This window comes from Phocoena sinus, chromosome 14 (assembly GCF_008692025.1).
Source record: "Phocoena sinus isolate mPhoSin1 chromosome 14, mPhoSin1.pri, whole genome shotgun sequence".
Lineage (NCBI taxonomy): Eukaryota > Metazoa > Chordata > Mammalia > Artiodactyla > Phocoenidae > Phocoena > Phocoena sinus.
The window spans coordinates 3582968-3607500 of record NC_045776.1 but is presented as its reverse complement, the minus strand read 5'-3'; the positions used below and the strand labels follow the sequence as shown (position 1 = coordinate 3607500).

General features: G+C 49.4%; 1 protein-coding gene across 2 annotated transcripts in view; it reads left to right on the top strand.

The window, feature by feature from the left end:
- TSHZ1 (teashirt zinc finger homeobox 1) overlaps positions 1-16528 on the top strand; it is a 75636-nt gene extending 59108 nt beyond the window's left edge. For both annotated transcript variants that reach the window (XM_032603093.1, XM_032603092.1), the window contains exon 2: positions 11990-16528. In XM_032603093.1, coding sequence (XP_032458984.1) covers positions 11990-15198 — 3209 coding nt within the window. In that variant the 3' untranslated portion in view covers positions 15199-16528. The remainder of the gene's footprint in view (positions 1-11989) is intronic.
- The last annotated feature ends 8005 nt before the right edge of the window (positions 16529-24533 follow it).

Here is a 24533-nt window from a genome sequence, read left to right as displayed (position 1 = left end):
TGCTCCATGAATGAATCTTTTATTTTCAAACCTTTTCCTAGAAACTGTCAAACCTTGAACGTCCTCCAGGACTCCCACCCGCAGCCAGAGCTTCTAGAGGTGTGGTCTCGAGGTTGACTCAGGGCACCTTGGACTTCCAGAAGAAATCAAAAGAGGAAATGTCTTTAGACTAACCAGGAATTGTTTCCGTGAGATTTCTAAACAGGAAAAGAATGACTAGTGTAAGGGCCCCGAGTCTCCCCTGATGACTCGGGGCATCGCTCTAGCCCCTGCTTTGGATCTCGGGAAAATAAAGGGAAGAAAGCTCGAGGCTGGAACCCAGACTGTGACTCCAGCCCCTCCTCCATCTTTGTAGCCAGGGGACTGTATCCCCAGCCTCACTTAAGGATGCAGAAGGGGAGTGAAATCCATCCACCTGCTGAATTCACATCTCCAGGTGCCCCAGGCATCCCAGTCCCGCAGTTTGCCTGAGCCCCATCTCCAGGTGTTCAATAATGCAGCAGGATTTAGCTGCACCAAAGTGTCACCTGTCTAGGTGAGTCGTGCCGGTGTCTATCTGAAGTGACAGCCATCTTTGAGTACCGGCGTCGTTCACTGACTCCGCTCTCATCATTGGCATCAGGAAGGTAACATTTTCGACAAGGTTGTTTCCTGTTCCCCGGCTTGTTTCCTGCCCCTCCCTCCTCCCCCTCCCCCCTCCCCTCCCCGCCCTCTTAGCGCACCTGATCAAAACATCATCGCTGACAAAGCTTTCCTTCTCCAAATTAAATGAGCCCAGCTAGCCCGGCAATTTTTCCACAGAAAGCAAGTGAAATGCCAGTGTGCCAAGTTAATGAATCTGGTAACAGGGAGAACATTATCGAGCCTGGATAATATGATGTAGCAATGTTCCTTCTCACGCTTCCTGTAAAGAATGTATGGAAGTCAGTTACGTGCGCCGTGCTAACGCCTGTCCTACCCCATCATGGTAATTTGTATAAGTAATGGAAACAGGTTAAATACTTCCATTCTGATGTTGCCAGCAGGGATGGGAATGAACGTTTCAATGAAATCACCTCGACAGAGCCAAGCGGGGAGGGGGCCGCGACTGATTCATCTCCACTCCCTTTGGTGATGGGAACCCTAATGAGAATGCTGGAATGTATAGTTTATCAGATAGAAGGGGAAAAGCAGGTAAATCTTGGAGATTAGGATCACGGGAGAACCACCAGCACGAGGCGCCGGCCTCCCCAGCAGACCTCTGCTAATAACACGCTCTTTTCATGCCGAGGGAGGGAGGCAGGGGGTGTGGCTGGCTGGCGGGGGAGAGGTGAGTAGGGGCAGGCTCTTTCCTCCTCCCTGATGGGCTGCCAGCAAGGGTTATCTTCAGCCAGCAAAACCCCAGGGTGCTCTTAGGACACCTCTTAGACCCCTGTCTCGAAAACTTAGAGGGAGGGAAGAGAACTTGGCTTTTCTGCATTTCCCTGTCATTATAAATGATGCACTTTTAGAATGGCATTCTCTCTGTCTGAAACGTCATTTTACTCCCTTCCTTGTCCGTGTGAGGAAGAGCCATTTTATTTGAACTGCTAGTGCTGTTTAACCTTCCTCAGAAACTGGAACGCGGGCTTCCCTGGTGCCGCAGTGGTTGAGAGTCCGCCTGCCGACGCAGGGGACGCGGGTTCGTGCCCCGGTCCGGGAGGATCCCACGTGCCGCGGAGCGGCTGGGCCCGTGAGCCATGGCCGCTGAGCCTGCGCGTCCGGAGCCTGTGCTCCACAGCGGGAGAGGCCACAGCAGTGAGAGCCCCGCGTACCACAAAAAAACAAAACAAAACAAACTGGAACTCAATTCCTCTTCCCGAGATATCCTATACCTGTCGCCCTGCTTCCAGAAAAATCAGTTTTTCTAGCCAAAGGACTACTCTATATGCCAAGCGTGCTATAACATCCTTGTAAATTCAAGTGTGTTAATGTGGGTTACTCAACATATTTTCACACTAAAATGCTATGTTCATACATTGCCTTCTCCAGTATCACTACCTTTCTTCTGTCTAGACGCTATTACTTAAAATCCAAGTCAGTTAAAGATGGAAACGTTTGGTCATCTGGCCTGTTATATTAAATGCCAATATCTGAACGATTCCAAATATCTGAATTGGGGGACATGGCAGAAGCTGAACATCTTTTATTGAAAGAACACGTTTTTCAGTTTTCATCGGGATGTGTTGTCATCAGGTAGGAACAGGCACGGATGCGTGCCGGTTACCTTGTGTGAGTGGCTGTTTTGAGTAAGCAGGTTGGTATCTGCTGGATGGCAAAGGCTAGATTTCAAGCTGGCTTTTAGAAAGCAAATCATGATCGGGAGAAGCCTTTCTTCTATTGTTGCTCTGCTCTCTCAGTGAGGCACCCACACTTCTTGTTCATCTGTCTGAGGAACCCTGGCTCTAATTGCTCAGAGCCAGGGTTACTCAGACTCCGGGGAATTTGGAACTTTATTACATTTAGCCATTAAAAACCAAAGACAGCTGTCACTTCTCCCCCTTCTTCAAATGACTGTTGAATATCAGAGCAAATCTTGTTTTCTTTAAAGAAGCAAAGATATCTTTTAAAAATTGGGGCTGGTGGTTGAGAAAAAGAATCGATCTAATTCGCTGAAGACGCACGAGCCTCGTTGTATAATGACAATTTGAGAGGAACATATTTTCCCAGACAATACGTGTGTGTTTACGTTGTAAACCACCGGGGCACGCGTTGTTGGTGTCAGATTCACCTCTAGCAGGGACCGTATACGTTACCCTCTGTCCACGTGCATCAGAACGCACGGGATTTTATGGGGCTCAGGATGACAGCACATCTTTAGGGACACGTTGGCATCTAGAAGGCGCATTTTATGGCAAAACAATATTAACAAGATTTAATCTGTTTAAAAAAAGTGACGTGTAACTGTAAGATCCAGTTGTCTTGTTCTCATCTCGGGGCTGATGGGCTCTGTGTTTTGTGGTTTTTCTGTGCTCACACCTGCACACACTCACACACCCACACCCACGTGGAGGCTGGTGGCTTCTCGCCTGGCCTGTGCTCGTCCTGACGCCGAGGCCGGCACAGCTGCTCTGCGCGTTGTCCCACTGACGGCAGGACACGCCGCGTGTGCTCACCGTGTCACGCTCCACGCCGCGTGCCTGGCTCAGGCGGGGCCGGGGGGAGTGACGGCAAAGCTGTTTTGACACAAAAAGAAATCGCAGAAATGATGATTTGGAGTCTTTGTTTTATTTGATGGGGAGGAATGTCATTTCTTTCTGGAAGTAATTGTAAAAGGAGAATTTCATACCGCAGCTACCATTTCCAGGCTTACTCATTCATCAGATTTCCGCAGGGTGCGGGTAGGTGAGGGCAGAGGGGAGCTGAGGGTTTTAGCAGAGAAGATGCAACGACGTTGAGTTGACTCTGTCTTCTGTGATTCAGGAGCTGCTCTCATCCAGATCTTTTGGGCTAAACAGTTGTATTCATTCACTTCGTGACGCATGTTGTTCTCAGTTTCATCACTAACAATAAAAATTTCTACAAATATTTTAATGTATTTTGGTATATTTGTACCCATGTGAATTCTTAGAACACTGTAGCTTATATTGAAAACGAAAGATCGTGACAAGTAATCACTGTGTCCAAGCTTGGAAGTTTTGACAAGTCTCTCTGTCTCTCTAGCTCTCTGCCTCTGCCTAGGCAAAATTTCCAAAAAAGCGTCTAGGAGAGCAATTCGGAGAATTCACTGGTAATAGTAAGAATAAACCCAATTATTATGGTAAGAGAACGATACTTTCTGATATGATAGTGTGGATGTAACTGATTCAGATGCCATTATTGATATTAAGGGGATTTCAAGGAAGTCAGGTACGTGTGACCTTGTATTAAGCTTCCAGCCAAGTACAGCAGTAATTACGAAGGGGATGCTGGCTCTCGGTGGATCACATTGGTACATAATTTATATAGACTGTAATATATTTAAAGACAAAAGTTCTCCTGACTTTGTGTTAATAGTTGCTGTGTTGTTGACAACTGCAGGGGTGTGCCCTGCGCTGTTCCCATCCACACCCCAGTCCCCAAAGACTTGATGTTTCCTCTCTTCTTTTACCCTGTGCGTTTACGAGAATGGGCTGCTGGATTTGAACTTGGAGACACGTGTCTGAGACGTAAGCCCTGCGTGGGGTTCGGTGTGTGCTGAGTTACATTTCTTTATTCCTGTTTCAGCCATTTGAAGAGATATTTCAAGCCCAAATCTCCCCTCCAGATTTCTAAATGTCATCCATCACTCTATCTGACAAAAGTCTTTTGTCGTTTCAGGTGGTAGAAAATACCAGGTCGGAACCTGGTTTGGGACCTAACTGGCTAATATTGGGTCTGTAGACCCAGACTCATCAGACTGTCCTAGCGTGGTGTATATTCCTCCCCAAACCAAGAGGCAATAACCGAAAACATGGATTTCCCCATGCTTGGCATTGGCCATGCATGTCTTGGGGATGGCTGGCTTTTTAATTTGTGCACTGTATATTAACACGCAGTTCGTTGGTAGTGAAATAGCTGCGTGTTTTCTTAGGTTCATACAAGAGTTATTTAGCTTTTGCTCTTCATTTCATTTTAACTTCTCTTTTAATTTTTCAAGATTCTCATATATTTTCTCTCTCCTTTTTCCTCCTGACATTGCTGAAAATCACAGAAGGTTTTCGGTCTTTTTAATTGAGGTTTAAGCCCTTAATTTGTGCTTTCCCACTAATGTTAAATTACATTGTTGTAACTGCCACAAACTACAGGCCTAAGATTAATACCTGAGGCGCTCACTGGGAGGAATGGGAGGGGACCCCCCCCCCCCCCCATAACTTGAAATTGAATTCGGGGTCAGGGAGAAAGGGAAGACGTTATATTTATTTTAAAGAAGTTACCTGTGAATTTCTGATGAAACTTAGAATTCGGTAAAAACCATAGGCCATTTTATTTACAGACTCTACAATTCTAAAAAATGGCCTCTGTTGGGTTTTCGGTAAAGAAATAAATAATCGTTACCAATCAGATGGTTTAGCAAACTGGTACGTGAGCGACTGGTGCCAGACAACTGAAATTTGCCAGAGGGATAGAGATAGTTTTGCTCCTCCTACATCACAGCAGAAGGGGCCTTTCAGATTCGCGTGGCAGGCTGTCAACCTTTCTGCAGAAACTTTAGAACTTAGTTTCATAAATTAACGTACATCCCACTTGTATGTTGCTGTCCTTTCAGAGTAGCACGGAATGGGCCCTGACCTGGGTCTGCTTTCTCTGCCTTTTTTATTTCCTGATATCCTCTTCCACCAAACCCACCTGCTCTCTTTGTAACAGAGGTGAAGTTACTTTACAAGTGATCGACGATAAGTTTGGAAGAAAGCGTGTTTTGCAAGATTGTACAATGAATTGAAGCTGTCCGTTTCTCACCGAGGTGTGTGTGAGCCCCTTTTGTGAATTGTAAATATGTTTTGATGTAATGGCCATCTGTTCGTGGGTGTCACGTTTGCCGGTGGAAAACCTAGTTTGATATAGCTAAACGTGTAATTTGGTATGCTTGTATAGTTTCACCAGGTGGCAATACAATAGCCAAGTTTGGTGTTTACTGTAAGCCAGTGCCCAAGCAGGGACCAACGACGTGTGTTTTATAGTTGTCACTTTTGAATCTCCCTTTTCCTCATTCACAGCCAGCGTGTGCTAATGAGGAAAAGAGAGCTTGGATAAACAAAGTTCCCCAACTTGATTCTTGTCATTTATTTCCAGGGCCCGCCCCCTGGGGCCTGGGGAGGAGCCTAACCAGGAGCTGCTCTGTACGAGTTCCCACCTCCCGCTCCTTCCTCTGTGTGGCTGTGAGCAGGGAAATGTAGGAAGGCGGAGGGGCCTGGGTGATGCAGAAGTTCAAGGGCTAACATCCCGAATAATCCATCGGGCCAAATCTCACGTCTGGTTGCTACACAGTGGCAAGGGCCAGTGAGGGGACCACTTTCCCTGGGAGGAGAGCTCATTGTTTTGTTCCTCTTGTCCCCATTTATGCGATGTGAGCAACAGTTTGTGAGGCCTGAGGCTGTGCGGGGCGCCCGCTGACAGCCGTGGGAGGACTGCCCATCGTGGGCATTTCCGAGTTCCTCTTGACGGTCTGTCTGCAGGGCGAGATGGGAAGGAGGGGCCAGCAAGCACAGAGGGGGGCTTGGTGATGAGGATGGTGGTCTGCCATTTTCATGAATACTTCCTATAGCCCCACTGTTGGGGAAACTGAGGCCCGGAGGATGGGGTGAGTGAGTGTATGGGGGCCACCGTGTCTTCATCGGTCTGTCCCTTCTGTAAGTCTGACCTCAGGTCCCGCTAACGATGGGGGTCTGTCCTTCAACAGGGAGCCACATAGCGTGGACCCAACGGGGACGAGCAGGTGAACGCCATCCCTACCCCCTGCGCACCCGGGGTCGCTCCTGCACTCGCTGTGTGGGACAGATGTGGCTGAGGTGGGGACGTGTCTCGGGTGTGTCCTCTTCCTGATACTGAAGTGGCAAAAGCAAATGACTCCATCTCCGCCTGGTACTGAAGCCAGGAGTCCAGTGGTCTTGTTTCCAGGCACCGTGGGGTCCGGTCTGCGAATTTCCACCTGCACAGCCCTTGTCCGCCTGCCCCAGGCCCAGACTCTTAAAGTGAGACCCAGTAGATTCTGGATCCTTCTGAGGGCTCTGGTTCCAGGATGTGAGCCAGTTTTGGAAGGTGGGAGAGGTTAGGGGGTAGGGAGAGGGGCCTCAGGCACGGCTGTAAAGGAATCCCTCGTACCCGTTAGCATCTGTGGCTCATCCTCTGCGTCCTCACGTGGCCACACACGCTGCCGAGCAGGGTGATATATGGACCAGCGCTGGGAAGGGTGGCGTGAGAAGCGGGAGGGGAGTGCTCGTGGGCGGGCTGCCTGGGGAGGCGGGTGCACTTCCTTCCAGCGCTGATTCTACCAGGCCCGGTGCCCCCGAGGAGGGGCAGGAAAGCTACTCCGGGGTCAGATGGGCGTCCAGTGGTGGGGACACAAGACAGATGGCCCCCAGCTGCCCCCTAGGTCTGTGTTTCCTCGTGCCCCTTGTAAATTAGAATTGAAAAGTTCACTCATTGAAAAAATAGACACACTGAGCTAAAAGTACACGGTAGGATGAATAAAGTGGAGGAGTGTGTGGTAAAAGCAGAAATGCTGGGAGTCTAGAAACGGACAGCGACCGTGTTGGTGGAAGGCTAAAGGGATGCAGCACGGTGACCACTGAGCTGGTGGACTGTGGGTCTCAGGAGAGGCCTCGCCTTCTGCCCCCCTGTCCGTGGGACCCGGCAGCCCCCTCCCCAGGGAAGGCTGAAGGAGGTGAGGATGCAGGAGCAGGGCCGGGAGGAAGACGGAGGCGGCCTTTGTGCGGGCAGACTCGGCGCCCCCGAAATTCTGCTACAGGAACCCTAATGCCATCTGCACCCCTTCATTGTTCTTCCCACCTCTTACTTTTTAACATTCAAAAATATAAAAGTAACAACGAACAAAGCCCTTCCCACGTTCCCTCCCCCAGGCTGGGCCCTGCCCTTCCAGGCTCCTTAATTCCCAGCGTCGGGCTAGTGGCTGTTTCCAGCTATTTCATTCCAGAAATGGTGTGAAATGGCTAATCCGTGCTTGTTGAATTGAAAACACTGAAGAAGATTTTGAAAACAGAGATATTTATCAAGAGCCACTTCAGTCAACAAAGCCAGATATTCATTATCTAGGAAAAAAACCACTATTAACATTTTCTAAAGGGATTTTTCCGTTGTACTGTGAATAGGTTTGTCTTCTGCTTTTTCCATTGAACGCCTCTCCCCTTGTCATTAAAACGTAGTTTTTTAAACGTTTGGTATTGCGTCTTAGGAATAAACGCAAAGTCACCTAACTACCAGTTATTATGGAAGATTCGGGTAGTGGCGAATTTTATATGGAATAATACCATAAAGGACATCTTTGTGCATGAAGCTTATTCTGTATTTTAGGTCACCTTCTGAGGCTATCCTTCCAAAAGTAAAATTATTGGGCCAAAGGGTGTCAAAAAATTTCTCTCCTTTTACTCTTTTTTCATGGAGATTCTCTCAATTATAACAGTATGATGGGCACATAAGAGGTGTCCTAACCACTGATACAGAATTACTTTGGGCCAGGGACTTCCCTGGTGGTCCAGTGGTTAAGACTCTGCACTTCCACTGCAGGGGGTGTGGGTTCAATCCCTGGTCCGGGAACTAAGATCCCGCATGCTGTGCAGCGCGGCCAAAAAAAAAAAAAAAAAAACTACCACCTTGGGGTCATTAATTCATTCACAAGCATTTACTCCAAGTGTTTGTTGGCATTGACGTGCTAATGAGACAAAGGAAAGTAACCCGGTCCTGATGGTGGCAGAGTGGCTGGACCTCCGGCTGGGAGTCAGGTGACCCGCCTTTGAATCCTTGTTTGTCTCCTCTGGGACCTTGGGGAAGTCGGTCAGCTTCTCCAAGACCAGTTTTCTCATCTTCAAAATGGGCATTTTCAGGGATGCTAACTTGAAGGGTTGTGAGGGTTAAAATAGGGTGAAGCAAGGAAATGCCCAGCTGGGGGAGGTAGGCAGGGGTGGCACTCAGCAATTTTAGTTGAATGAGCGAGTTCACGGTTTGCTTATGAGGACAGACAGGTAGATATCTCTTAATGCTTCTGGGAATGAACTCTGGGAGGGGATTAAAAGGCATCACGAAGGAGATGATATCTGAGCCTCCCCTTGAGGACGAGCATCGTCACCAGGTGGAGATGTGGGTGGGGTGCCCCCTGGGACCAGGATGCGCGGGGACTGGACATGTGGCGGAGGGAGGGGTGCACGTGGGGATTTGCGCCCCTTGTGCAGCTCGTGGACTCTAACAGCGATTTTAGCTCAGGGGTTGTGGAGGAAGAAAGAGCGTGGCAGGACAGGAGGGCAAGAGGCCCAGCTGGGCGGCTGTTGCACATCTGATGAGAGGCTGGAGGGTCCGAATTAAGGCAGGGGCCCTGCTGGCTATGGAGCTGGACCATGGGAGGCACTGAGGACAGCCGTCGCTCTTCTGGCGTGGACACTTGTTCGGGGTGATTCAGTACAGCTGAGTCAGGAGACTCCCAGCTCAGGAGGAGGAAGTGTGCTGTCACTGGGGCGGGGGCTGGAGGGGGCAGGGGCAGTCGTGTGTCTGCACGAAGTTGACTGGGGGTGCCTGTGGGACGCCCACGTTGCGACGGACTCCGGTCACAGCAGCTGGGGCCCCTTCTGTGTGCCAGCCGCGAGGCGGACTCAGACTACAGGCATCTCAAAGGCCAGCTTCCCCCGACGGGGCGGGAGAGCCGAGGGCCTGCACCCAGTGACCTCGCAGGTGGACGTGGGTCCAGTGCTTGCGGGCGTGCCCCGGAGGAGTCACGGAAGAAGTCAAGGTTGGCTGGAAAGAGGCTGCGGAGGGACCGGCCAAGAGTGACAGGCAGGGCGGGTGGAGGAAGCCGGCGGCGCCCTGGCCCCGGAGAGCACGGTGTCACACCCGGAGTGCTCTGGGCAGGGGGGCTGGGGGTCGCGTCCCCGCGGGGATGCTCGGCCCGGGGCAGGGGATGCTGGCGGGTCCCAGGATGCCCCCGGGCCTGCCCTGGGGCTCCCCTGGCTGCCTGCTCACCCAGCTTCGTGTCTCCGCTGGGAGACGAGCTCCAGGAAGGCAGGCACGTTAGGGGTCCCCCTCCACCTCCTGGATAACGGGGGACGGGTGTCCAACGGAGGGAGGAAACCAAGGCAGAAACCAGTGACCCTTAGGAGGCTGGGGTTTGCTCTGTGTGGTTCCAGGAGTAACTGTCGCCCTGGGGCTGGGCGTGGCCTACAGGAGGCGTTTGAGCTCAGCCTGGGGGCCCCCAGGTGCAGGCTGCTCTGTCGGGAGGAGGGCGGGCCCGGGATGCTGCAGGGCCTGATGACGTTCCACTCTGCTGGGACATGGACATGCAGGTGGGCAGATGCCAAGCAAGTCATGTCCGTGCGGTTCCAGGCCCTGAGATGCCACCCGCAGAGTGAGGACCGGTGGGTGACAAACACACCCCGGAGGTATGGCAGCGAGTCCCCCGCGACGGCGTGGGACTCACGGGCTGTAATTCCCCGACTCGTTAGTGGACTCTCATGCAGTTCTGCCTTCCGCTGGGAAACACCGTGGACACGCGTGCCTGGGTCGCTCGATGCTACCACCCAGGCGTGGGGACGGCCGCGAGGGGAAGCGGGGGTGGGCAGGGATGCTGAAGGGCCCCGTGGAGCGGCTGTCACTCGCCACATGTTCACTTGTGCTCACGAGCGATCGTGCCTGGAGCTCTCGGCGTGCGGGCGCAGACCCTCCCGTGTGTCTCCCTCCTGCCCGCGTCCGCCCTCTGGGCAGCCACCTCCTTCTCTGTCTCTCCATCACTGTCCCTGAAAACGCGGTGCTCTCTGCCACGTTCCCTCGGGGTCTGGTGCTGATAACGTGATAATGAGTGATTCTACTTAATGAGACACCCTCTCAGGTCATATCAGTGCATTTTAATAGGGCCTTTCTGGAAACATCTTAACCCCAAATTTCCCAGGTAGGTAGTTGACGGAACACTAGTTGTTTCCTCAAAAAAAAAAGGAAAAAGAAGTAAAAGTATGCTTTGGTCAAATCAGTTAAGAGGTGTAGGCAATTATGTCCCCTTGGGGATTGACAACATCTGTCACATAGTAAAGGATCTAAAATGTGTTGCAGTAAAAGGTCAGATTCCATCTAGCGATTTATATGCCGTCCATCCCTCCCATTCTTGGGACAGCTGTCCGTATCCTGAGTTTTTCTGGGAGATGCCGCCTTCACCCTGAGAAGTCACCCTCTGTGCAGCTGTGGCCTGTAGCAGGCCACTGTAGCGTGTACTATAGGCCTTGTTAAGAATAAAATTTGTTTTATTGTGCCAAAATATTCGTAACACAAAAGTTACCATTTTAATCATTTTTAAGCGCGGTTCAGTGGTATTAAGTACATTCACCCTGTTATGTTATGTTATACCCACCATACATCTCCAGAACTTTTCGTCTTCCCAAATTGAAACTCTGAAGCCATTAAACACCAACTTTCCATTCCTCCCTCTCCCCCAGGCCCTGGAAACCACTGTTCCACTTCCTGTCTGTGTAAGCCTCACTGCTCTAGGTGTCTCATATAAGGGGACTCCTACAGTATTTGTGTTTTTACGTCTGGCTTATTTCACTGAGCACAGCGTCCTCAGGGTTCATCCATGCCATAGCATATGTCCGAATTGCCTTCCTTTTAAAGGCTGAATAATATTCCATTGTTTGTATGAACCACATTTTGTTCACTCACTCCTCCGTCAACAGACATTTAGGTCGTTTCCACCTTCTGGCTCTTGTGAATAATGCTGCTTTGTACAAACGTGGCTCTTTGACCCCTGTCGGGTGTCACCTGTGGGAGACTTCTGCTCCATCCAGGCAGGGGGGCGCTGGTGGGGCTACGTCGCTTTCTCCTTTTTGGCGGAGACCAGAGTATTTTTATCGCTTGCCATTGAGGAGCGTTTTTATTTATGGAAGCCATAGAATACTGTCTGTGTATTATCTTGCCCTAGAAGTTGACAGCCAGGTCCCCCTGCCCCCTGCCACGGGGAGGCACAAGGGACCCCCGCTGCTTACAAAAAGAGGAGCCTGCATGAGGAGGGGCAGGGGTCCCTTCCCTTCCCACCCAGCTGTGACGGCCACACTGACATCTTTAAGAAGAGGACAGACGCCGCCCTTCCGTGGAAATGTATTCACTTAGGAGGGGGGATTGTCTTGGTGGAAACCTGTTTCCTGCCGTCGAGCTGCAGAAGGGGTAGATATATAAAGTGGAGGTAGCCTTGTAGCCTGGGAGCTCGGCTGAGAAACATCTTTTTAAAGATCATCTAACTGCTGGGGAGGCCGCGTCCTTGGAGATGATTTACGTCTCCTCACGGTGTTTCATTTTTCTCTCCTAGCTTACGTTCCTGAGGAAGAACTGAAGGCAGCAGAAATAGATGAAGACAACGTGGAGGAGGATGGGCTGCCTTTGGACGTTCAGGAAAGCGACTTCGTGTGCAATGAGGAGGCGGAGCTCAAGGAGGCCCCGAGCTACCAGAACTCCCCCATCAGCACCGCGACTAATCAGGACGCCGGCTACGGGTCGCCGTTCAGCGAAAGCAGCGACCAGCCAGCCCCTTTCAAGAGCTCTTCCTGCAAGGAAGAGAAAGAGGAGGCCCAGGGCCGGGAGGGCGTCTCCTACCCCCAGGACAGCTTGGCCCAGATCAAGGCCGTGTATGCAAACCTGTTCTCGGGGTCCTGCTGGTCCGGCTTGGCTCTGGATTTGAAGAAGTCCGGCTCGACCACCGGCAACAGCGATGCCGGCCAGAAGGAGGGCTCCACCCCCGCCGCCACGCCCCCCACCAGTACCGCGGGGGCCACCGGGACCACGGCGAGCACCCCCAGCTCGGGCTCCGGCTCCGGCACCGGCGCCGGCGCCAGCGGCGGCTCCGGGTACGACTGGCACCAGGCCGCCCTGGCCAAGACGCTGCAGCAGACGTCCTCGTACGGGCTGCTGCCCGAGCCCAGCCTCTTCAGCACCGTGCAGCTCTACCGGCAGAACAACAAGCTGTACGGCTCCGTGTTCACGGGCGCCAGCAAGTTCCGCTGCAAAGACTGCAGTGCCGCGTACGACACGCTGGTGGAGCTGACGGTGCATATGAACGAGACGGGGCACTACCGCGACAACAACAGGGACAAGGACTCCGAGAAGACCAAGCGGTGGTCCAAGCCCAGGAAGCGCTCCCTGATGGAGATGGAGGGCAAGGAGGACGCGCAGAAGGTGCTCAAGTGCATGTACTGCGGCCACTCCTTTGAGTCCCTGCAGGACCTGAGCGTGCACATGATCAAGACGAAGCATTACCAGAAAGTGCCTCTCAAGGAGCCGGTGCCGGCCATCACCAAGCTGGTGCCTTCCACCAAAAAGCGGGCGCTGCAGGACCTGGCGGCCCCCTGTTCCCCCGAACCGGCGGGCGTCACGGCCGAAGTGGCGCCGAGCGAGTCGGCCAAGGACCAGAAGTCGGCCAACCCGTACGTGACGCCCAACAACCGCTACGGCTACCAGAACGGGGCCAGCTACACCTGGCAGTTCGAGGCCCGCAAGGCCCAGATCCTCAAGTGCATGGAATGCGGCAGCTCCCAAGACACCCTGCAGCAGCTCACCGCCCACATGATGGTCACCGGCCACTTCCTGAAAGTGACCACCTCTGCCTCCAAGAAGGGGAAGCAGCTGGTGCTGGACCCCATGGTGGAGGAGAAGATCCAGTCCATCCCCCTGCCCCCCACCACGCACACGCGGCTGCCCGCCGCCCACGTCAAAAAGCAGCCCGACTCTCCCTCGGGGTCCGCGACCTCAGAGGAGAAGAAGGAGCCCGAGAAGGAGAAGGCGCTGCCGGCGGTGGCCGGGGACGCAGACAAGCAGATCAAGGAGGAGGGGGAGGATGCCGCCGCCAAGTTCGAGCCCACCACCCTCTACCAGTACCTCCGCGAGGAGGACCTGGACGACAGCCCCAGGGGCGGGGTGGACATCCTGAAGTCCCTGGAGAACACGGTCTCCACGGCCATCAGCAAAGCCCAGAACGGCGCGCCCTCGTGGGGCGGCTACCCCAGCATCCACGCCGCCTACCAGCTGCCGGGCGCCGTGAAGCCGCTGCCGACCGTGCAGAGCGGGCAGATGCAGCCGTCCTACGCCAGCAGCGTGAAGGCTCTGTCCTCGGAGCACGGCGCGCTCCTGCACTCCCCGGGGAGCCTCACGCCGCCGCCCCACAAGAGCAACGTGTCGGCCATGGAGGAGCTGGTGGAGAAGGTCACGGGCAAGGTCAGTGTGAAGAAGGAGGAGAGGCCGGCGGAGAAGGAGAAGGGTTCACCGGCCAAGGCCGCGTCCCCCGCAGCCAAGGAGAATAAAGACTTGCCCAGGGCTGAGGACCTGGACGGCGGCGGCGGCGGCGGCGGCGGCAGGCCCCAGCAGAAGAAGGGCCCCGAAGCCGATGCGGGGAAGACCAAGAAGGAAGGTGTGGTGGACGCCCACACCCCGAACGGCACGGAGCCCCTCAAGGCCAAAGTCACCAACGGCTGTAACAACCTGGGCATCATCACGGACCACTCGCCCGAGCCCTCCTTCATCAACCCGCTGAGCGCCCTGCAGTCCATCATGAACACCCATCTGGGCAAAGTGTCCAGGCCCGTGAGCCCCTCGCTGGACCCGCTGGCCATGCTCTACAAGATCAGCACCAGCATGCTGGACAAGCCGGCCTTCCCCGCCCCGCCTGCCAAGCCGCCCGGCACCCTGGACCGCTACTACTACGAGAACAGCGACCAGCCCATCGACCTGACCAAGTCCAAGAGCAAGGCCGTGGCCCCGGGCGCCGCCGATGGTGTGTCCTCGCCGCTCCGGGAGAGCGCGCTCATGGACATCTCGGACATGGTGAAGAACCTCACGGGCCGGCTGACCCCCAAGTCCTCCACACCTTCCACCGTGTCTGAGAAGTCGGACGCCGACGGCAGCAGCTTCGAGGAGGCAGTGGACGAGCTGTCGCCCGTGCACAAGAGGAAGGGGCGGCAGTCCAACTGGAATCCACAGCACCTGCTCATCCTGCAGGCCCAGTTCGCCTCGAGCCTGCGGGAGACCCCGGAGGGTAAGTACATCATGTCGGACCTGGGCCCTCAGGAGCGGGTGCACATCTCCAAGTTCACCGGGCTCTCCATGACCACCATCAGCCACTGGCTGGCCAACGTCAAGTACCAGTTGCGGAGGACAGGGGGGACCAAGTTCCTGAAGAACCTGGACACAGGGCATCCTGTTTTCTTTTGCAACGATTGTGCCTCTCAGTTCAGAACTGCTTCCACGTACATCAGTCATCTAGAGACACACTTAGGCTTCAGCTTGAAGGATCTCTCCAAGCTGCCGCTGAATCAGATTCAAGAACAGCAGAATGTTTCCAAAGTCCTGGCGAACAAAGCGTTGGGCCCGGTGGGAGCCGCCGAGGACGATCTGGGCTCCACATTCCAGTGCAAGCTCTGCAACCGGACTTTCGCGAGCAAGCACGCAGTCAAACTGCACCTTAGTAAGACCCACGGCAAGTCCCCCGAGGACCACCTGATCTACGTGACGGAGCTGGAGAAACAGTAGCCCTGGGTCCGCGCGCGGGCCCGCGGCACATTGCACTAAATGTCGTCATTCTGCACTAGGCCTGGCCTGAGCCTCCAAAATCAGCCTGCCCTTTGTTGCTGACTGCCTGTCTGGACCTTGGTTTTTCTTACACATATTTTGTAGTTATATTTATATGCTCTTCGTCCGATCGTGCATGTTCCTTTTCTTTTTCCGTGAGTGAGTCAAAAGTCTGACCTTTATTTTCAACATCTGTGCTCGATGTTCTGCTCTCTTTTGTAGGAAATAGTGGGGCACGCTACTCAGAGACGTTTACTTAGCAGGAAAGAAAGACACAAATAACAGTGAGAAAAGACGTCCTAAAATTACAAAGTTGCCATGACGATAAAGGTCATAGAACCTCCTAGTGTCAAATTTAACCCTTTGAGGACTGTAATCGCATTTCTGTGCCTTTCACTCAAAAAAAAAAAAAAAGAAAAAAGAAAAAAAAAGGCTTAAAGGCATTTCATTCAGATCAAAAGCTGTGTCAGACACAAAACTTATTTAATAATTAAAAAACGAGCTTTTATATGCAGAACTGGTTTGTGAAGGAAGCATGCATGCAGCTGTTGGAAAATAGAAAGTTGTCTAGGACTCGGGGTTAGGAAGCCACAACTTCACATGTTTAAAACAAACAAAACAAAACAAAAACTAACAGCAGCGACAACAAACACCCCAGTTGCCACTATGCTGAAAAAAATGCCACTTTTGGCAAAAAAAAAAAAAAAAAAAAAAAAAGTATGCAAGCTATTATTTAAAAATGTGTAAAAATGCTATTTCTTTTTTCTGTAAAATACTGCAGTTTATAGTTATTTACAGATGTAAGCTTTGGTACAAGCTGACCTTTCTATAAGCGTGCTGCATTGGTAAATGAAAAAAAAATGGGGCAAATGTTGGAGTCCTTTCCTTGTAAATTGCCGGCATCAGCTTAAAAAACTCCTGTATGTTACATATCGTCCCATTTTAATCTATTCAACTTTCTTTGTACCTTCTGGCTGTATGCTTTCTCTTTTAACTTTTTATATTGTCATTTTATATTAAATTTCTGTGTATATAATGTACAACCACAATTTTTGAATAAAATTTAGTTCCTGCAGCTTGATTTAAATAGAGAAATTTTACTGCAACCTGCATCTTTCCAGATGCATGTATATCAGACAAAAATAAATAAATGAAAACAAAGCGAGCGATGCACTATTAATTATACATTTTGATGTTCTATCATTAATATTGTACAGTCCATTTCGGTTCACACAATTAAATCCACTGTTTTCTCAAATGTAAAATAAACCCACATGCAGTTCTTGATTTACGTAGATTGTCATGTCGTCATTATCTTGCCTTTGAGATGTTATTTCAGCAACGAGAGGGATGGCTTATGCAATCAACCAACAGAAATCCTGGTCGGAATCATCATTTCATGATTTGTGTGCTGACACGCTTCGTTCAAGTGATCAGTATTGCATTTCTTAAAATGATAATTAAGAAGTTTAACTCCGCTGGGTGCCACCGGATTCCTGAGGATAGCCACTGAGCGATGGCTGGCTCGTACGTCGAGGGACTGCGGTGCTTCCTTCGGAGAACGCTCCCGCACTATTTGTAAATGTTTGCAGTTACCCTTTGTGTGAACCGGGGCCTTAACAGTGGGGGGCGGTCGAAGGGCAGGTCTTGCTCTATAGCAGCAGACCCTGGGGGGCTTGGAATTGGTTCTGCGTTGCTCCAAAGAGGAAAGCCTGATCTCTGCACTTTTAAAAATGTACAGTTTTTATAAAATGAGCTGCCCTGGAGCACGGTGGAGGGGTGTTGCTCTGCGCGGAAGACCACCGGCACTCCAGGCCTGTAAGCGCTGTGACCCCGGCCCTGAAGTCCGGGTCTTCCTGCCGAGTCTGGCCTCTTTGCCCCGGAAGTACATAACGACATGAGCAGGACAATTTCTTTTTCCACCTTTTGCTTAAGTTTTCATAAAATTGTATCCTGAGAAAGCTTAGAACTTACAGCGCTCAGCTGTGCCGTTTCCATGATTTCCCTCCATGCCAAGCCCTTGACCCCTGTGGGAGGAGAGTCAGGGCGGCCACCTCTGCACCATCTGTGCTGAGGCCGCAGAGTGCCAGGGAGGTTTGCTGCCTTCTCCTGCCCTTCATGGGTAAACAGCTCTGTCCTTTAGGAGGTAAAGCCATTTAGACACTTTGGTTCAGTTTCTGGGGGGTTATGTACTTTGGGCTCAAGGGGTGACGGGGAGGAGTGACAGGCCTGTGGTGGAGAGTAGTGGGGTCTTTGCGCGATGATCCTTCGAAGTTCTGTTGATTTTATCACAGGCCTGCAGACGTGTGTTCCGTGATTCTGAGCGGATGCAGCGGGTAAGGTGGTGTGACCGGCGTGAGAGGCCGGGACGGGGTGGGTTCGGTCCCCACGTGGAGCCGCTGGGCCGTTTGAAAGCTTGCAGCTGAGTGCTGACCACTGGGGTGAGGACATGGGACTCGACGGGGCGGCGGCGGCGGGCGGGGGGGGGGGTCCCTTCCTTCATTTTTCCTTTTTCTAATTCATCAGCCACCTTGTTACCTTGTCATCCTTCTGACTTCCCCAGCCGATGGCCAGAAGCCTTGCTCATCTTGCTACCGATGAGACGGTGATCCAAGTTACTGTCTGACGAGGGTCCTAGTTATCCTAGTAAGTCCCTGGCGTGGAGCCCTCCCTCCTCGCCAGGGACTGTTCTGAGTGTTTCACACGGAGTAACTCCCTCAGGGCCCCAGGGGGTCTGTTACTTCCACCTCCTCTGCAGGTGGGGAGCCCCTGCTGGGCTCAGTGGGCCCTTGCCCAAGCTCACAAGGCGCATGATTGACAGAACTTGGGCCTGAGCCCACGAGGCTTTGCCCCGGGGTGCGTGCCCTGTGATCTGCCCTCAGGTGTGACCGGCCCCAGGGGAGGGTCTGTGGTTTCTACGCAGCCACCCCCGAGCGGATAAGCATTCTTCCAATCACCTCCCGCGGCGGCTCCCATCGGCCTCAGAACAGGCCGGCTCTATCTCCTCTTCAATCTGAACAATAAGTTGAAATGATGTTAGTTACGAGTTTGTAGTATCCTCGACTGAATACAGGTCTACCTAGTAATACAGAAACTCGGTTTGTATAAATACAGATGGAAACATCCAGGGGACAAATTGGCTGCCTCTAATTTGAGGATTTACTTACACAAGTTTCTGCTTCCTTCATCAGTATTTGAAGAAACGCATCCCTCCTTTATCTGGTCTTGTGTGTCCCCCAGTGGACTCCACAGGTGGCATTGCGTGCTCTCCCTCCCTTCCCCCAGGGGAACAGGCTGCATCTTCTGGAGCCTGAGGGCAAATGGCCCTGAGGGTCTGCCGCCACCCCCCCCACCCCCCCGCACGGCACCTGGTAGGAGGCTGGAGGGCCTAGTGAGCAGGCATCCTGGTAACCTTGTGTACACGCAGACATCACCCTATTTTGCATTTGTATTTGCTGCTTGAATATCGGGTTTAATAACTAAATATTTTTTCCTTTCAATGTGGATTTTTAAAAGGTTTGGGATATTCCTCTGAATGTGGGTTGGGTTTGGAGGTTCATTGTTATTTAGTTGAGGCTTAAAAGATATAAAGCCTATAAAATAATCATAGACTCTAGTTGATATAAGAGAAACAAACTCTGAGGCATTGTATGCAAAAAGAAGAGATTAAAACCTTTTCAGATTTAAGTTCCTACATTTCTATATTTGATAATCTTTGAAAAGCTTTGAAACATTAGTTGAAAGCATGTCTAAACTGCTTCCGAATTTTCAGAAACCTGTACCTACAAATAAAGGTTTCTGCTTTTTTCCAAGGTAAAATTTCTTGTTACTTACTTCATTGTTTTTCTGAAGATGGTGGAGACAGTTAAAAGCCAATTATCAAATTATAAAGTGAAAAGATACCAAAGAGTAAGATTTGGAGAGCACTTGTAATTTTCCCATACCGTTTATAATAAAAGTAATGCATAGTCACTGCAGAAAACTTGTAACACACACACACAAATAAATAAATAAAGGAGGAAATCATTGTTTTCATCTAGAGAAAAATCACTTAATATGTTAGTGCTAGCATCTTTTTTTTCCATGTTTCTACAAAATAGATGCTCAACATACTTTTGTACTTGCTTTTTTTACTTGTTAGTAGATAATGTGTATTTTCCCATTTCATTAAATATCAAAAATTTCGAATCTTACTGAGATGTACTATAACATTAATTAATTCTGTATTAGAATTTGGAAAAGCAGCATTTAGATTCTTTTCAAGTTTTCAGTGTTACAGATGAGTACACAAGAATATTCCACTCAATATTTCCATGAATATCTTTGGTTATTTCCTTAGAATAAATACCCAGAATTAAAATTTCTGCCTCACAGTGTGATTTGATGCCTGTGCCCCAGTCACCCACGAGAGAGCTGGTACCAGCTTCCTCACCCTTCGCAGGAGAACGACCATTTCTGTCCACCTTTGCTTTGTGAACACAAGGATTTTTTTTTGTTTTTTAAATTTCTGGCTATTTTCACTAATTGGCCAGTGTAATATTGACGTTTTAATAATATTTTTAATGCTTATAGCCCATTGATACTATTTAAAGAAGAGATGGCTTAAGAACCTGTATGATTTTTTTGAGGACTTTCACGTGAATTATGAGTTCATTTAAATTTGGTGGCCAATCTACATATTTTACAGAAAACACACAACAAAGAAAGAAGTTGACAAAGGTCTGCAGCTCCCCTGTGGCTCTAGCACGAGAACATGACAGCGTGTCTTCCTGTCCTGTTCTCCCAGGGTAGATGGCTCATGAAAACGTGCCCAAAGACGTCAAGTATATTATATACCAGCACTGTCTTTAAATTGCCTAACTTGGAATAGGGAGAAAAATTCCATATTCTGGGATTTCTATGACTAATTTACAATTAGTATTTCTTAGGCAAACAAAGATAATCTCAGAATAAAGTGGACTGTCCTAGGAAGATGCAATTTGGTCACCTAGAGGGAATAGAAGGGAGGAGAGAAGGACAAATTCAAAACTCTAGCACAGGGAACTCTACTCAGTATTTTGTAATAACCTATAAGGGAAAAGAATATGAAAAAGAATATAGATAACTGAATTACTGTGCTGCACACCTGAAACTAACCCAACATTGTATTGTAAATCAACTGTACTTCAATTAAAAAAAAAAAAAAAAAGACAATGTCGGAAGTGTCTTCCACAGGGTAGTTTCTTCCAGAGCTCAAGTTCAAAGCCATTGTTGCTAACTGAGAACCGATGTCTCTGATCCAGGTTTCTGATAGGAATATGAAGGGGCTTATGCCATAGTTGTAAAGGTTAGGAGGAAGACATGTCACCTTCAGACCAATGAAGATCAGGAGGTGCTGAAGGGTACATAGAGCAATAAGGGCTTTCACCGACTACTATTGAGAAGTTGACCCATAACTAGTTAGCCGTTTTTTTTCTTCAATCACACAAAAGTATTTGCAACTTGATCTGACTTGTATAAAGATTGGTGATGTGTTCCAGGGTGACTGACGTCTACCAGTTGAACAGATAGTAGAAGCTGTGGGCTCACATAGGTCATCACATTTTGTTAAAATATTTGAGATGTGGTACAAAGCATACCTTTAATTGAGATATAATTGACATATAATATCATATTAGCTTCAGTTACGCAGCATCATGATTTGATATGTGTTATTAAATGATCACCACCGTAAGTCTAGTTAACATCCATCACCACACAGAGTTACTGAACTTGTTTTTCCTGTGATGAGAATTTTTAAGATCTACTCTTCTAGCAAGTTTCAAATATACAATACAGTATTACTAACTATAGTCACCAGGCCGTACATTACATCTCTGGTATACGTATAAAGTATACTCACATATTTTATAACTGGAAGTGTGTACCTTTTGACTCCCTCCACCCTTCTTGCTACATAATAATAAAACTAAGAAAGGTGAGAATTTTTTAATCCTTTATGACCTGTGTAATTTAAATATTGAATCATATTTGTAAGCCATAGCTTTCTGGTACATAGCTCATGCCATTATGCCCAATTTATACTGAGGAATGATTGACCAATTAATCGTTTTTCTTACCAATTTCAACCTTTAAAGTCATTACAGTTATGGAAGGCAAATATTTAGTTATGTTTTGATTTGTTAACTTTAAGAGACAGTAGTGCCCAAGATACCTTCCTTTTGTTTGTAATACATTGATTTACAAATTAGTAAAATCTAATGTCCACTTTCAAAGCTATTTGTTCTCCTTTTGGAGATTCCTGTCCTCACTCAGTTTTTGAGTCATGAATAACTTGGATATGCAGAATTCTAGCATGGTGAGCTCAGATATTGGTATGTGGAATGACATGACAATGACTGTCTCTCGAGACTGGACTCTGAACATTGCTTGGGACACCTTCTGTTTCCATCATTCCTTCCAACAGTTAGTAGAAACCAAGGGCATTAAAATCTGAAATGATCTGCAAACACAAATCTGACGGAAAGGACTTTGTTCAAACTTCAGATTACTATGAAAAGTATATTTCAAATAGGGGGTCATTTAAAGTGTCAGCCCTTTTCACGGTGATAGTTATCTTAAATATAATGTGAGTATTCATCTCTGAGTTCTGCTCAGATAGCTGGAAACTTAACAGTGACAATGTGTAACATCTTGTTTGTTGTCATGGAAGCCCTGTAATGTCAGGAAACCCTCCTGACAAAACTGGAAGCTGCAGAGAGGTGCCCAAGTTGCCCTCACTCTAGCTTCTCAGAAAAAAAGATTTCAGAAAAAGGAGTCACAAAGTTACAGGTGACCTCTTACTTTTCTTAAAATTTCTGTTTTGATAAAAGCATGCCCCCCTTTTTTCTGAGACACTTGGATTTAAAAAATTTTTTTTATTTTATATTGGACTATAGTGGATTAACCATGTTGTCAGTTTCAGGTGTACGGCAAAGTGATTCAGTTACACACATACGTGTATCTATTCTTTTTCAAATTCTTTTCCCATTTAGTTTATCACAGAATACTGAGCAGAGTTCCCTGTGCTGTACAGTAGGTCCTTGTTGGTTATCTATTTTAAATATAGCAGTGTGTACGTGTCAATCCCAAACTCCCAGCCTAAGACACTTCGATTTCTAAGTTTCTTGTTATTTTCTTCCAGAGGCTTTCCTTTTCCAGAGTGGAATCCCGTGTCAGGACTAGAAGGTCTGATATTTCAGACGCTGGTTTAAAAGTCGTCCATTTTGCCAGTGGTTTCCATGCCAGGAGAACAGTCTAATGGCGTTGCTTTGACGTGAATCGATGCAGTTGGCTTTTTTGGCGACACTGGCAGTGCAGTTGCCCAGTGCACTCCTGGCAGGAGGCACGGTGACTCTACCTGACTTTATTTTCCCCTCTTCTGGGTATCATCGGGACATTTCCCAAGAACAACTTGGGCCTTTCTTAAGCCACAATTCCTCAAAGACAATAAATGTTTTTCTCCTGTAGGGATAATGTTTAGCCTTCTTCTCACTCTCTTTCCAAGTGTTTCCTTCTTGAAAATCCCCACTTCCTAGAGTCCTTCAAGGCCAGTCAGACCCTCAGCATCGTAGAAAAGCCAAACGGAAGGAGCCCGTGAGAGCAGCTGCGGGCCCGTGAGTGCCTGTGTTCCGATGCTCAAGCCTGTGCTGAACAGCGGGAGGGCTGAGGCTCGGGGGAGGGGCGGGGCGGGGCCCACGCAGATTGGACACGCTGGGAAATTGTTTTGAGACCGGGTTCGTGGTCTCCGTGGTGTCTATTAAAGGTTACCGTCATGGTGCCACCTGTATTAGGAGGGAGGGAAGAACAGATAGGTCGACATTAAGGAGAGAGAACGTGCCAGTGAGAAGGCAGAATTGGGCCCCCAGACCAGCGAGGCTGGTGAAACGCGACAGGTACAGGCCTGGGCATGCTGCACGGACGTAACCATAACTAAGTGGTCGGAAGCGAGAAAGGAGAGGGAATGACGTGGACTGTTGCCTGGGGGTCATGGCCAGGTGGATGGAGAGGCGGGTCTTCCTACTAGAGATGGTTCGTGGATTTCATTTGGTAAGAAAGAAAGTGCAAAGAGCGAATGGGAGCGTGGCCTTGCTAGGGTTAAAGATCCTTAAGCTTTAGAGAGAATGTATAAAAGAAAATTTCTTTCTGAAATAATTTATGGAAATGCCGTGCTCCTTTGAAGGTTCCATGTCACCGCATGGCACTACGCAATGTTCTCTTTCTTCACCTGTCAGGCAAAGACCACCTCGAAGAGTCTCACTGCTGATTACTAGTTAATTGTCATTAATAAGTGACAACTGACATTATGGGGGCTTAATGCAGAGAGAAGAGAAAAGAGCCACAGATATTCTAATGAGCTGACTCCTACGTGCCCTCTATTGTTGTTGAAATGAGGAGCTGTCGTCATTGTTCAGGAGATGGGCTTCAATTGCTCTGGAAAATATTCTCTTTTAACTTCTTTATGCAGAGATAATTCCCGGTACTCTGTATTTCTCCCTCTCCCACCCCCCTCTGCTTTGAGCACACACACACACGTGTGCACACACACACACGCACACACTTTCCCACTGTCCTGTGAGCAGTCTAAAAACTCCCAACTTGTGAGCTCCTGTAACTTGTTCCTGAACAAGGAAGTAGGACCCTGTAACAAAGCAGATAGAACAGGAAAGACTTTCAGTACCCTAGTCATAGTTGACTTGGATGGGGACCAAGGTGGAAAGGTCCAGAGCTGAGAAATGAAGAGTGGAAGCAAGACGAAGAGAAAGAATTGATTTAACAAGAAAAGATCCACCAGTCACAATGGGAGAGCGACGTGTGCTGACCAGGAGCCCGTGAACACACGTCACAGCCCATCCACCCGAGAGGAACGTTACTCTTCCCAGCGCTTAGATCTTTAAAACGCTGACAACAACCCTCAAAATCCCCACAGAATCTTCCAGAAGAGAAGCCAGAGTTGAGAGAAAATGATTCAATAGGTATCGAACTTTAAGTTACACCAGTTGCCATGTGTTTTCCGTCAGTTTCACCCAAACAGAACTTGCCAGTTAGAATCCTTAACCACCAGGACCCCGTTCTTTCTTGCTCATGTGTGTGTGTATGTACACGTAAATGCAGTCCTTTATTTTGACATTAGAGTAGAAAGCAAAGTAGAAAGTGTACAGCCAAATAATACCCAAGTTGGCTGGAGCCCCTCACTGTGTCCTCCGTCCGTCCGCAGGGAAAGGGGAAGATGTTAGAACGTAGGCTGCACTCAGCTCTAATCCTGAAGGTTTCCAGAC